At 43.7% G+C, this 13,646-nt stretch overlaps 1 protein-coding gene across 2 annotated transcripts in view; it reads right to left on the bottom strand.

The window, feature by feature from the left end:
* GALNT14 (polypeptide N-acetylgalactosaminyltransferase 14) overlaps positions 1-13,646 on the bottom strand; it is a 524,060-nt gene that overhangs the window by 437,891 nt on the left and 72,523 nt on the right. Inside the window, exon 1 of one of the 2 annotated variants that reach the window (XM_056568539.1) lies at positions 6,952-7,113. The exons of the other annotated variant lie outside the window; for it this stretch is intronic. Within the exon in view, the coding sequence (XP_056424514.1) occupies positions 6,952-7,029 (78 nt within the window). The 5' untranslated portion in view covers positions 7,030-7,113. Of the gene's footprint in view, positions 1-6,951; positions 7,114-13,646 lie in introns of those variants that run through there. 2 annotated transcript variants of the gene reach the window in all.

Here is a 13,646-nt window from a genome sequence, read left to right as displayed (position 1 = left end):
TATTATATCACTGTTAATGGTATAAAAGCAGTTCCAGTAATATGATATCACCCCGGCCCCGGCTAATGATGCGGTGAGCGCCCACTTCTTACTGGAAGATACAATGAATCTAGGGAAGTTACTCAAGAATTCTATGGTCCATTAAAATGTTAATAATGTAGCGTTCCCGACATCCCACAAGTCAAGGGAGCCAAAGACATAACGGTCACTATGCCCACAAGACCAACATATCCCTGTGGACAGGGCCGGCGTTAGGGGGGGGGCAACCTGGGCAGTTGCCCAGGGCCCCAATCCAAAAGAGGGCCCCCTGAACATATCTATGTCCATACTCACAATACTGTATTTTGACGCAATTTGCGCAGAAGCTGTCTGGGCTGCATAGAGCCCATAGACATCACACATACTTACTTTGGATTTTCTAGGACCCTTGGTGACATCATCAGCCAATAGGAGTCATCCCAGGTCTTGGAAAATACATAGTAAATCGGTGTGTGCTGTCTATGGGCTCAACAAACATAGGAGAGGAGAGCAGAAGGTAAAAGGGGAAATGATGGGGGGGGGGGTGCCATAGGGAGCAGTGATTGTTTACACCTTAGAAATATATATATATGACCAAACAAGTGAATGGAAACCTACTGCTAGTTACAAATGTGTGAATGTTCTCTTAAAGGGGTACTCCGGAGCTTAGACATCTTATCCCCTTTCCAAAGGATAGGGGATAAGATGCCTGATCGAGGGAGTCCCGCCGCTGGGGATCCCCGTGATCTTGCACGAGGCACCCCGTTTATAATCAGTCCCTGGAGCGTGTTCACTCCGGGACTGATTACCGGCGACCACAGGGCCGAAGGCGTCCTTTGGATATCCTTTGGATAGGGGATAAGATGTCTAAGCACCGGAGTACCCCTTTAACCCCTTAATGATGCATGTTTTTTCCCTTTTTGCACTTTCGTTTTTTTCCTCCTCACCTTTTAAAAATCATAACCCTTTAAATTTTGCACCTACAGACCCATATGATGGCTTGTTTTTTTTCACCACCAATTGTACTTTGTAATGATATCAGTCATTTTATTAAAAAAAAATCTATGGCAAAACCAAAAGATATATATTTGTGGGACAAAATTGAAAAAAAACAAAAACACCATTTTGTAACTTTTGGGGGCTTCTGTTTCTAGGCAGTGCATTTTTCGGTAAAAATTATACCTTCTCTTTATTCTGTAGGTCCATACGAATAAAATGATACCCTACTTATATAGGTTTGATTTTGTTTTAATTCTGGTGAAAATTATAACTGTTTTGCATGAAAATGAATACGTTTAAAAATGTCCTCTTCTGACCCCTATAACTTTTTTTTATTTTCCGCATCCAGGGCGGTATGAGGGTTCATTTTTTTTTGCTCTCTGATCTGAAGTTTTTATCAGTACCATTTTTGTTTTGATTTTTGTTTTGATTACGCCATTGACCGTGCGGTTTAATTAACAATATATTTTTATAGATTGGACATTTACTTTACGCCCGTGGCGATACCACATATGTTTATATTTATTTCAATTTACATAGTTTTTTTTGAGATTGACTGTGCGATTGTGTCCAATCAAAATTAAAGACGGCCCTGGTACAGGACCCTGAAGAAGCTCCTGTCCTCTACATACACAGTGATTACAGCTCCAGCAGATATTTATTACTTTTATATGTAAGGATTTGCTTTATCTATATTAATCTACTTTTTTCTTTAATCCTCACTTTTTCCTATTTTTGGATGACATTTTGGTGGCTTCAGAACCAATTACCAGGTTTCCATAGAGTTATGGTCTCAACATACAATGGTTGTCCTGGAACCGATTAATATTGTAACTTGAGGGACCCCTGTATATATGTATATTGTTTTATATTGTTTCCTCTTTGCTCTTTCTTTAGAACGTTCGGGTTCTTCCCTCCTGAGAGTAAACAAATGTCGGCGGATGCTCAGCGCCCCGTGAACCATTATTTTTAGTGAGTAATACTTCAGCTTCTTACCTGGTGAAGTATTAGTCTCTTGGCGCCTTTGTATTCCGAGAGGGAGACATCATTCACTAAGACACAACCTGCAAACTTTCCTTATGGTCTTAATCTTTCCTTGTGTTGTCATTTACTCCACTTCCAATAATATGGGAGACTTTGAAGCGGTCATGGCTGTTGCTTTGTTTTTTCTAGATGGTCTTTAAAGTTATTTTTCTATTTAAGAAACATTTTCTCATCCTGTCACCTTGCTGTATGTTATGAGCTAGTTATATCATTTATCACCAGCAGATGGCAGACAGCATTACAAGCAGCAGGTCAAGGGGATAGGAAAGATTACAGCCTCAGTGTCTGCACATCACTGCTGGCTGGAGCACTCCTGTCCTGCTGTGCCTACCTCTGTCCTTGTGTGTGTTACAGTAAATGTATGTATGTACAGTACATGAGGGTCACCAGTCATGAGATTATCGCTAAAGTGGGCGGGGTCAGCAGAGTTATCTCATTATCATTAGAGGGAGGAGTCATCAGTGTCATCTAATCATAATTAGATGGCAGGGAAAGCAAAGTTATCTCATTATCATAAAAGGGCAGGGTCAGCAGAGTCATCTCATTATCCTAAGTGGGTGTGGTTAACAATGGGAACCAGACTCAGAACCACTCTTTTTTTTTTTTTATTGCAGCTGCTGTAATGTTGTTTTTTTTTTTTTTTTTCACCAAAATTAGAGGGCGGGGTTAGCAGAGTAATTTCATTATTATTAGAGGGCCCGGTAAGCACAGTCATCTCATTATCAATAGAGAGCAGGGTCAGCAGAGTAATTGAATTATTATTAGAGGGCGGGGTCAACACAGTCATCTCATTAGCATTAGAGGGCAGGGCCAGCAGTCATCTCATTATCATTAGAGGGCGGGGTCAGCAGAGTCATCTCATTATCATTAGAGGGAGGGGTCAGCAGAGTCATCTCATTATCATTAGAGGGCAGGGTCAGAAGAGTAATTGAATTATTATTAGAGGGCGGGGTAAGCACAGTCATCTCATTATCATTAGAGGGAGGGGTAAGCACAGTCATCTCATTATCATTAGAGGGCAGGGCCAGCAGTCATCTCATTATCATTAGAGGGTGGGGTCAGCAGAGTCATCTCATTATCATTAGAGGGAGGGGTCAGCAGAGTCATCTCATTATCATTAGAGGGAGGGGTCAGCAGAGTCATCTCATTATCATTAGAGGGAGGGGTCACCAGAGTCATCTCATTATCATTAGAGGGCGGGGTCAGCAGAGTGATCTCATTATCATTAGAGGGAGGAGTCATCAGTGTCATCTAATCATAATTAGATGGCGGGGAAAGCAAAGTTATCTCATAATCATAAAAGGGCAGGGTCAGCAGAGTCATCTCGTTATCATAAGTGGGTGTGGTTAACAATGGGAACCAGACTGGGACCCACTCTTTTTTAATTATTTATTTTTATTGCAGCTGGTGCAATATTGTTAAAAAAAATTTCACCAAAATTAGAGGGCGGGGTCAGCAGAGTCATTTCATTATTATTATAGGGCGGGGTCAGCAGAGTCATCTCATTATCATTAGAGGGTGGGGTCAACGTAGTCATCTCATTATCATTAGAGGGTGGGGTCAGCACAGTCATCTCATTATCATTAGAGGGTGGGGTCAGCACAGTCATCTCATTATTATTAGAGGGTGGAGTCAGCCGAGTCATCTCATTATCATTAAAAGGCTGGATAAGCAGATTAGTCTCATAATCATTAAGAGTCAGCAGAGTCATGTTATGATCATTACAGGGAGGAGGCAGCAGAGTCATATTCTTCTGATTAGAAGGTGGAGTCAGAAGAGTCATATCATTATCATAAGTGGGTGTGGTTAAGAACTTTCAGAACCACTCTTTTTTTTTATTGCAGCTGCTACATTTGTTTTATTTACCATTAAAGTTTTAGGCAACATTTTATCAAACATCTTTTAGGTATTTTTGTATCCTTGACTTTAATGACGTGAACCCGCAAGTGGAGGGTTTTGATGTTTTTTTTTCTCTAAGTTGGAGAACAATGGTGGAAAGAAAACAAGAGGAAGTAGAGGGGACGCTGAGATGTTCTTCAAACAAATGAGCGCTGGAGGCTCCAGTCGATAGATGACATATAAAAGAACGAAAAGTCTCCGTGAACGCTGATGTTTGCAAAAATCCCAGTGACAGTTAAATCAATCCCTTCACTATTCCTACCCAATTAGCTTGACATAACCTGAAAACTCCAGCGCTAAATCATGCTTATTCCACGCTTTTACCGTATCATTGTGCTCGCCAGAGAGACCTATTGGCACCTTTCGATATTAATAAGTATCTAAAGATTCCCTCCTCCTTTCTTCATTAACTCCTGCTCCAGCTGGGGAACCAAATTCAATTTAACTGGAGGCTATTAAGAAAACGTGATAAGCGTTTGTGTAGAAAAATTTAATTTTTCATTAAGAGTGATATGTGAAGGCTTTTATTATGCAAAGTGGATTGTGCCGTGAATTACACAAGTCGTCTCGGCGCCAGTGTCACGGGGCATGAAGAGAAGAAGCCTTTAACACGTCTCTGACAAGGCTCTCTGTGCGGAAAATGCGCCAATTTAATAGCCTTGTGCCAGGAGAGCTCAGCCGCTATTACTGCAAAGTAAAATGACAACTTTAAATAGTTGGTCTGTACTCAAAACCCATCAATTTTGGAATAATACCTGCTTACCCCTTGCCCATCCTCCCAAATGATGGAACCTCCATGGGTTCATAAAAGGTTCCCATAATCTTAGCTTAGACAGAAATATAAATGCAATACAAAACAGGAACAGGTACAGCGCTGGACCCCAATCCAATAACGTCACTTAGGACATCAGAAAGATGAAACTACAGCAGTTTTATTGTAAGCACACATCAACGCATTTCTGGCCTGGATCGGGCCCTTCGTCGGGAAATGTACATAGTGCTTACAATAAAACTGTTGTAGTTTCCACTATCCAATGTCCTAAGTGACATTACTGGATTGGGGTCCAGAGCTGTACCAGTTTTGTATTGTATCTGTCTGTCTACATTATACCGTACCAGCCACATCCTAGAACCAGGAGGAACAGAGCTGCAGGACCCCATATAGATTATAATATAATCAAAGACGTTGCGCTCTGAACGCAACTGTGTCGGCTAATTGTACACAACCTGTATTATTTCACTAGTGCATTTCATGCTTCACTAGGAGGGTGTTTCCTTTTTTTCTGTTTCTTTTGTGCCTTATTATCTTAGCTTACAGTATTTCACTTGTAAGAGCCTCAGTTTACACTATAAACTGTAATAATAAACCTCAGGCGGCCATATGGTAGACTGTGAAGCTGAGAATTTTTGTCACCCACCTGTATATAAGTATACACGTCATCTATATATCATAATACTGCTCCAAATGTACAACAACATAGCTACTATAATACTGCCTCCTAAATACAAGAATATATCTACTATAATACTGCTCCTATATACAAGAATATAACTACTATAATGCTGCCTCCTATATACAAGAATATAAATACTATAATACTGCTCCTATATACAAGAATATAACTACTATAATGCTGCCTCCTATATACAAGAATATAACTACTATAATACTGCCTCCTAAGTACAAGAATATAACTACTATAATACTGCCTCCTATATACAAGAATATAACTACTATAATACTGCCTCCTAAATACAAGAATATAACTACTATAATGCTGCCTCCTATATACAAGAATATAACTACTATAATACTGCCTCCTAAATACAAGAATATAACTACTATAATACTGCTCCTATATACAAGAATGTAACTACTATAATACTGTCTCCTATATACAAGAATATAACTACTATAATACTGTCTCCTATATACAAGAATATAGCTACTATAATACTGCTCCTATATACAAGAATATAACTACTATAATACTGTCTCCTATATACAAGAATATAACTACTATAATACTGTCTCCTATATACAAGAATATAACTACTATAATACTGTCTCCTATATACAAGAATATAACTACTATAATACTGACTCCTATATACAAGAATATAACTACTATAATACTGCTCCTATATACAAGAATATAACTACTATAATACTGCTCCTATATACAAGAATATAACTACTATAATACTGCCCCCTATATACAAGAATATAACTACTATAATACTGCTCCTATATACAAGAATATAACTACTATAATACTGCTCCTATATACAAGAATATAACTACTATAATACTGCTCCTATATACAAGAATATAACTACTATAATACTGTTCCTATATACAAGAATATAACTACTATAACACTGCTCCTATATATATACACAAGAATATAACTACTATAATACTGCTCCTATGTACAATATAACTACTATAATACTACCTCCTATATACAAGAATATAACTACTATAATACTGCCCCTATATACAAGAATATAACTACTATAATACTGCTCCTATATACAAGAATATAACTACTATAATACTGCTCCTATATACAAGAATATAACTACTATAATACTGCTCCTATATACAAGAATATAACTACTATAATACTGCCTCCTATATACAAGAATATAACTGCTATAATACTGCCCCTATATACAAGAATACAACTACTATAATACTGCACCTATACACAAGAATATAACCACTATAATACTGCTCCTATATACAAGAATATAACTGCTATAATACTGCTCCTATATACAAGAATATAACTACTATAATACTGCCTCCTATGTGCAGAGCCCTGGTATTAACTAAAAATTGACTTTTTATTCCCCTCCCTGCCCCCCCCCCCCCCCACCTTGAGTGACAGAGCTGGTAAATGAAGGTTACATAACTGGATATTTGTTTCATCAATTAACGGGAAAATGAGATGCAAATTGAAAATTCATTAAACAATGGACGACCTGTAATAAAACTCCCGAAACCGAGTCATCCATTACGACTAATCTCCTTTCGATTGCTCGGCTCCATGTTCCTCCCATCAGACACTGACACGTATTGTCTCGTCTGTGTATCCAGAAAAAATTTATAATGAAAAAAACTAAGAACAATACAAAACAAGATCGTGTCCAATCAATATTAACGGCCGTATCCTTCTCTGTTACATTGTATCGCCGTAATGAAGTGTAATTGGGTAAAATTCGTTAATTGTAATTACAAAAAATTGAATAAGTTCTCCTCGGCTCGCGGTGGATTTGTAGACTCCGAAAATTGACAGCCCGGGATGAAAGAGCGTTGTGCATCGGCATTCGGTGACGGGTGCAGCCAAACAGCCGATTCCACAGAACAGGGATACTTTATAGCAAAATCATTAAGGCTATGGAGGTGATTTATCAAAGAAAGATTTGTTCCAAAATGTAGTAATCCGCCCGAGCCGGGCAATTACTCATTGTTCTCGTTCTGCCACCGGTATAAAAAATTTTTTTTTTTTAACAAATTCCTAAAACGGAGCCGAGGAGAGAGAGAAGGAAATGTATCCTTTAAAAAAATCCTTTAAAAGATATATGACAAGGAGTACAGCTGGTGATGGGAAGATGTTACACGGGGGTTTGCAGATGGTACGTGTTTTGTTGCCAAAAAGTTGCGATACAGCTAAATTTAAGCACATGACTCAGTCAACAGCACATGACTCAGTTTGTTCAGAGCGCTGAGCAGCAGAGTACCCCTTTAATTCATCTTTGGAGTGGCCAGAGCTTCTACAGAGCGCCAAATCCTCTGCAGTGACATCAAAATACATAAAGGAAGCTTAACGCATACTGATAATACATTGAAATCAATGACAGTATAGTATGCAGTGAGCCAATGAGCTCCCCCTAGTGTTGGTTCCACAGACAAAGAGTTTTATCATATTACTCTAGGACAGTGGTCTCCAAACTGTGGACCTCCAGCTGTTGCAAAACTACAACTCCCAGCATGCCCTGACAGCCGTTGGCTGTCCGGGCATGCTGGGATTTGTAGTTTTGCAACAATTGGAGGTCCACAGTTTGAAAACCACTTTTCTAGGTCTATGCAGGGGACTTGGGGCAAGTGATTTTTTTTTTTTTATTGCTTCCATGCATCAACCATGTTTATAGTTTGATCGTGTGTGGCATGTTATTTCTTTGGTTTTGCTAAGGCACGGCTATGTTAGTGTGGGATAAGGAGGAAAGAGGAGGAGACGCAGGCATGCAGACGAAAGGATTCATAGAGAGGAGGAGTGTGCGATCTGAACTCTAGAGCTACAGCTTTACAGAGAACACAGACTAACCTCTGAACCTACAGCTTCACAGAGAACACTCAGTGAGCTTTGAACCTGCAGCTTTTCTGAAAAAAAACACTGAGCTCTAAACCTGCAGTTCTATAGAGAACACCCACTGAGCACTGAACCTACAGCTTTACAGAGAACACCCACTGAGCACTGAACCTACAGCTTTACAGAGAACATCCACTGAGCACTGAACCTACAGCTTTACAGAGAACACCCACTGAGCACTGAACCTGCAGCTTTATAGAGAACACCCACTGAGCACTGAACCTACAGCTTTACAGAGAACACCCACTGAGCACTGAACCTACAGCTTTATAGAGAACACCTACTGAGCTCTGAACCTACAGCTTTACAGAGAACACCCACTGAGCTCTGAACCTACAGCTTTACAGAGAACACCCACTGAGCACTGAACCTGCAGCTTTACAGAGAACACCCACTGAGCACTGAACCTACAGCTTTACAGAGAACATCCACTGAGCACTGAACCTACAGATTTACAGAGAACACCTACTGAATTCTGAACCTACAGCTTTACAGAGAACACCCACTGAGCACTGAACCTACAGCTTTACAGAGAACATCCACTGAGCACTGAACCTACAGCTTTACAGAGAACACCCACTGAGCTCTGAACCTACAGCTTTACAGAGAACACCCACTGATCACTGAACCTACAGCTTTACAGAGAACACCCACTGAGCACTGAACCTACAGCTTTACAGAGAACACCCACTGAGCACTGAACCTACAGCTTTACAGAGAACACCTACTGAGCACTGAACCTACAGCTTTACAGAGAACACCCACTGAGCTCTGAACCTGCAGCTTTACAGAGAACACCCACTGAGCTCTGAACCTACAGCTTTACAGAGAACACCCACTGAGCACTGAACCTACAGCTCTACAGAGAACACCCACTGAGCACTGAACCTACAGCTCTACAGAGAACACCCACTGAGCACTGAACCTACAGCTTTACAGAGAACACCCACTGAGCACTGAACCTACAGCTTTATAGAGAACACCTACTGAGCACTGAACCTACAGCTTTACAGAGAACACCCACTGAGCTCTGAACCTGCAGCTTTACAGAGAACACCCACTGAGCTCTGAACCTACAGCTTTACAGAGAACACCCACTGAGCACTGAACCTACAGCTCTACAGAGAACACCCACTGAGCACTGAACCTACAGCTCTACAGAGAACACCCACTGAGCACTGAACCTACAGCTTTACAGAGAACACCCACTGAGCACTGAACCTACAGCTCTACAGAGAACACCCACTGAGCACTGAACCTACAGCTTTATAGAGAACACCCACTGAGCTCTGAACCTGCAGCTTTACAGAGAACACCCACTGAGCACTGAACCTACAGCTTTACAGAGAACACCCACTGAGCACTGAACCTACAGCTTTATAGAGAACACCCACTGAACACTGACCCTACAGCTTTACAGAGAAGACCCACTGAGCACTGAACCTACAGCTTTACAGAGAACACCCACTGAGCACTGAACCTACAGCTTTACAGAGAACACCCACTGAGCTCTGAACCTACAGCTTTACAGAGAACACCCACTGAGCACTGAACCTACAGCTTTATAGAGAACACCCACTGAGCTCTGAACCTACAGCTTTACAGAGAACACCCACTGAGCACTGAACCTACAGCTTTACAGAGAACACCCACTGAGCTCTGAACCTACAGCTTTACAGAGAACACCCACTGAGCACTGAACCTACAGCTTTACAGAGAACACCCACTGAGCACTGAACCTACAGCTTTACAGAGAACACCCACTGAGCACTGAACCTACAGCTTTACAGAGAACACCCACTGAGCACTGAACCTACAGCTTTACAGAGAACACCCACTGAGCTCTGAACCTACAGCTTTACAGAGAACACCCACTGAGCTCTGAACCTACAGCTTTACAGAGAACACCCACTGAGCACTGAACCTACAGCTTTACAGGGAACACCCACTGAGCACTGAACCTACAGCTCTACAGAGAACACCCACGGAGCACTGAACCTACAGCTTTACAGAGAACACCCACTGAGCACTAAACCTACAGCTTTACAGAGAACACCCACTGAGCACTGAACCTACAGCTTTACAGAGAACACCCACTGAGCACTGAACCTACAGCTTTACAGGGAACACCCACTGAGCACTGAACCTACAGCTCTACAGAGAACACCCACTGAGCACTGAACCTACAGCTCTACAGAGAACACCCACTGAGCTCTGAACCTACAGCTTTACAGAGAACACCCACTGAGCTCTGAACCTACAGCTTTACAGAGAACACCCACTGAGCACTGAACCTGCAGCTTTACAGAGAACACCCACTGAGCTCTGAACCTACAGCTTTACAGAGAACACCTCTCTCTCCTCCCTGCAGCCATTTGCAATGACATGGCCATCAATTTTCTCTCCATGTATTTTTATGACAGGAGTTACAGATATCATAGTCAGTGTGGTGTTGTCTCACCAGCTCCCCAACTGCTCCCTCTCTTCTGATGGGAAGTTGTGTAGTCCTCTCACTGTCAGTGTGGTGTTGTCTCACCAGCTCCTTGGCTCCTCCTTCTTTCTTGATAGGATGCTGTGTTGTCCTCTCATTGTCAGTATGGTGTTGTCTGAGCAGTTCCCCAGCTTTCTCCCGAGATAACACATCATTCTCTGCTGTGTCGGCAGGTGTGGCTGGATATTGTCTCTGAGCTCTAGCCCCCCGATTGATGTAACTAACTAGTGTAGACAGGTAAGCCATGATATGTGCTTCTGCAGCATTTTTATTTTTTTTCACCTGTCCTCAGAGTACCCCTTTAAAGGGGTACTCCAGCTCTATGACATCTTATCCCCCGCTATGCAAGTCTATGGGAGGGGGCATGACGGCCGTCACACCCCCTCCCATAGACTTGCACAGCGGGGTTGATGTCACACGGGGGCGGAGTCGTTACGTCATGATACTCCGGCCCCGTGGTCGCCACCCGGCAGTTTGTTAGCTGGCAGCGTGGCGTGCAGCTCAAAGAGGTGGGTGTCGAAAGCAAGATTGCGGGGGTCCCCAGCGGCAGGACCCCCGCGGTCAGACATCTTATCCCCTATACTTTGGATAGGGGATGAGATGTCTTAGGGCCGGAGTACACCTTTAACCCCTTAAGGACATAGGGCGTATCCATACGCCCCCGTTTCCAAGTCCTTAAGGACCGAGGGCGTATGGATACGCCCTGAGCATTTCCGGCCCCCACCGCTAGCCGGAGGGGAGCCGGAGCCGGATGCCTGCTGAAATCGTTCAGCAGGCATCACGGCATATTGCCCAGGGGGGTCATTATGTCCCCCCATGTCGGCGATTGCCGCAGATCGCTGGACAATTCAGTCCAGCGATCTGCGGCGGATTCCGGGTCAATCGGGTCTCCAGTGACCCGATGAACCGGAATTACTGGCTGATCGGGGCCGTCAGAGACGGCCCCAAACAGCCATTGCCAGCAGGGGTGAGGTGGCACTGGTGCCACCTCACGATCGCCCTGATTCGTCGGCCGGATTACCGGCCGACCAATCAGGGCGCCTGCTGCGGGTGTCACTCCCGCAACCCGCTCCGCCCCTCTTCCCGAGGACGTGAGCGGGTGCGGGAAGACGACCCCCGGTGCTGGGGACCCCGATCCCCGGCGTCCCTGTTGGGATCGGGGCCCCAGGAGCAGCGGCGGCGGCGGAGACGACGAGGGACTGACCTGTGCGGCTGGATCGTTGGAGGTGAGTGACAGCCTCCTGCTGTTGCTTAGCAACAGCTCCCAGCATGCAACAAGGGCATGCTGGGAGCTGTAGTTATGCAACAGCAGGAGGCAGACCACCACAACTCCCAGCATGCCCTTATGGGCATGCTGGGACTTGTAGTTTTGCAACAGCTGAAGGCACATTCTTTCTATGTAAAAGTGTACCTTCAGCTGTTGTGTAACTACAACTCCCAGCTTGCACAATCAGCTAAAGTGCATGCTGGGAGTTGTAGTGGTGCATCTGGTGGTTGCATAACTACAACTCCCAGCATGCCCGTTGGCTGTCGGTGACTGCTGAGAGTTGTAGTTTTGCAACAGCTGAAGGCACACTGAGTTAAGTAGTAAACCAGTGTGTCTCCAGCTGTTGCATAACTACAATCCCCAGCATCCCCAGCCAATGTAGTATGCCTCCGGCTGTTGCATAACTACAAGACCCAGCATGCCCTTCCGCTGTCCGTACATGCTGGGGGTTGTAGCTTTTGCAACAGCTGAAGGCACACTGGTTGCAAAACACTGAGTTTGTTACCAAACTCGGTGTTTCACAACCTGTGTGTCTCCAGCTGTTGCAAAACTACAACTCCCAGCATGCACTGATAGACCGTACATGCTTGGAGTTGTAGTTTTGCAACAGCTGGATGTTTCTCCCCCCCCCAATGTGAACGTACAGGGTACACTCACATGGGCGGAGGATTACAGTAAGTATCCGGCTGCAAGTTTGAGCTGCGGCAAATTTTCTGTCGCAGCTCAAGCTGCCAGCGAGAAACTACTGTGAACCCCCCCGCCCGTGCGACTGTACCCTAAAAACACTACACTAACACACAATAAAAAAAAATTTAAAAACACTACATATACACATACCCCTACACAGCCCCCCTCCCCTCCCCAATAAAAATGAAAAACGTCTGCTACGTCACTGTTTCCAAAACGGAGCCTCCAGCGGTTGCAAAACTACAACTCCCAGCATGCACTGATAGACCGTACATGCTGGGAGTTGTAGTTTTGCAACAGCTGGATGTCCCCCCCCCCCCCAATGTGAACGTACAGGGTACACTCACATGGGCGGAGGATTACAGTAAGTATCCGGCTGCAAGTTTGAGCTGCGTCAAATTTTCTGCCACAGCTCAAACTGCCAGCGAGAAACTACTGTGAACCCCCGCCCGTGCGACTGTACCCTAAAAACACTACACTACACTACCACAAAATAAAATAAAAAGTAAAAAACACTACATATACAAATACCCCTACACAGCCCCCCTCCCCTCCCCAATAAAAATGAAAAACGTCTGGTACGCCACTATTTCCAGAACGGAGCCTCCAGCTGTTGCAAAACAACTACTCCCAGTATTGCCAGATAGCCTCTGACTGTCCAGGCATGCTGGGAGTTTTACAACAGCTGGAGGCCCCCTGTTTGGGAATCACTGGCGTAGAATACCCCTATGTCCACCCCTATGCAATCCCTAATTTAGGCCTCAAATGCGCATGGCACTCTCACTTTGGAGCCCTGTCGTATTTCAAGGCAACAGTTTAGGGCCACATATGGGGTATCGCCGTACTCGGGAGAAATTGGGCT

This window comes from Hyla sarda, chromosome 3, assembly GCF_029499605.1.
Source record: "Hyla sarda isolate aHylSar1 chromosome 3, aHylSar1.hap1, whole genome shotgun sequence".
In the NCBI taxonomy this organism is placed as follows: Eukaryota; Metazoa; Chordata; class Amphibia; order Anura; family Hylidae; genus Hyla; species Hyla sarda.
The sequence above is the reverse complement of the archived record's forward strand: the minus strand, read 5'-3'. Positions and strand labels throughout refer to the sequence as shown.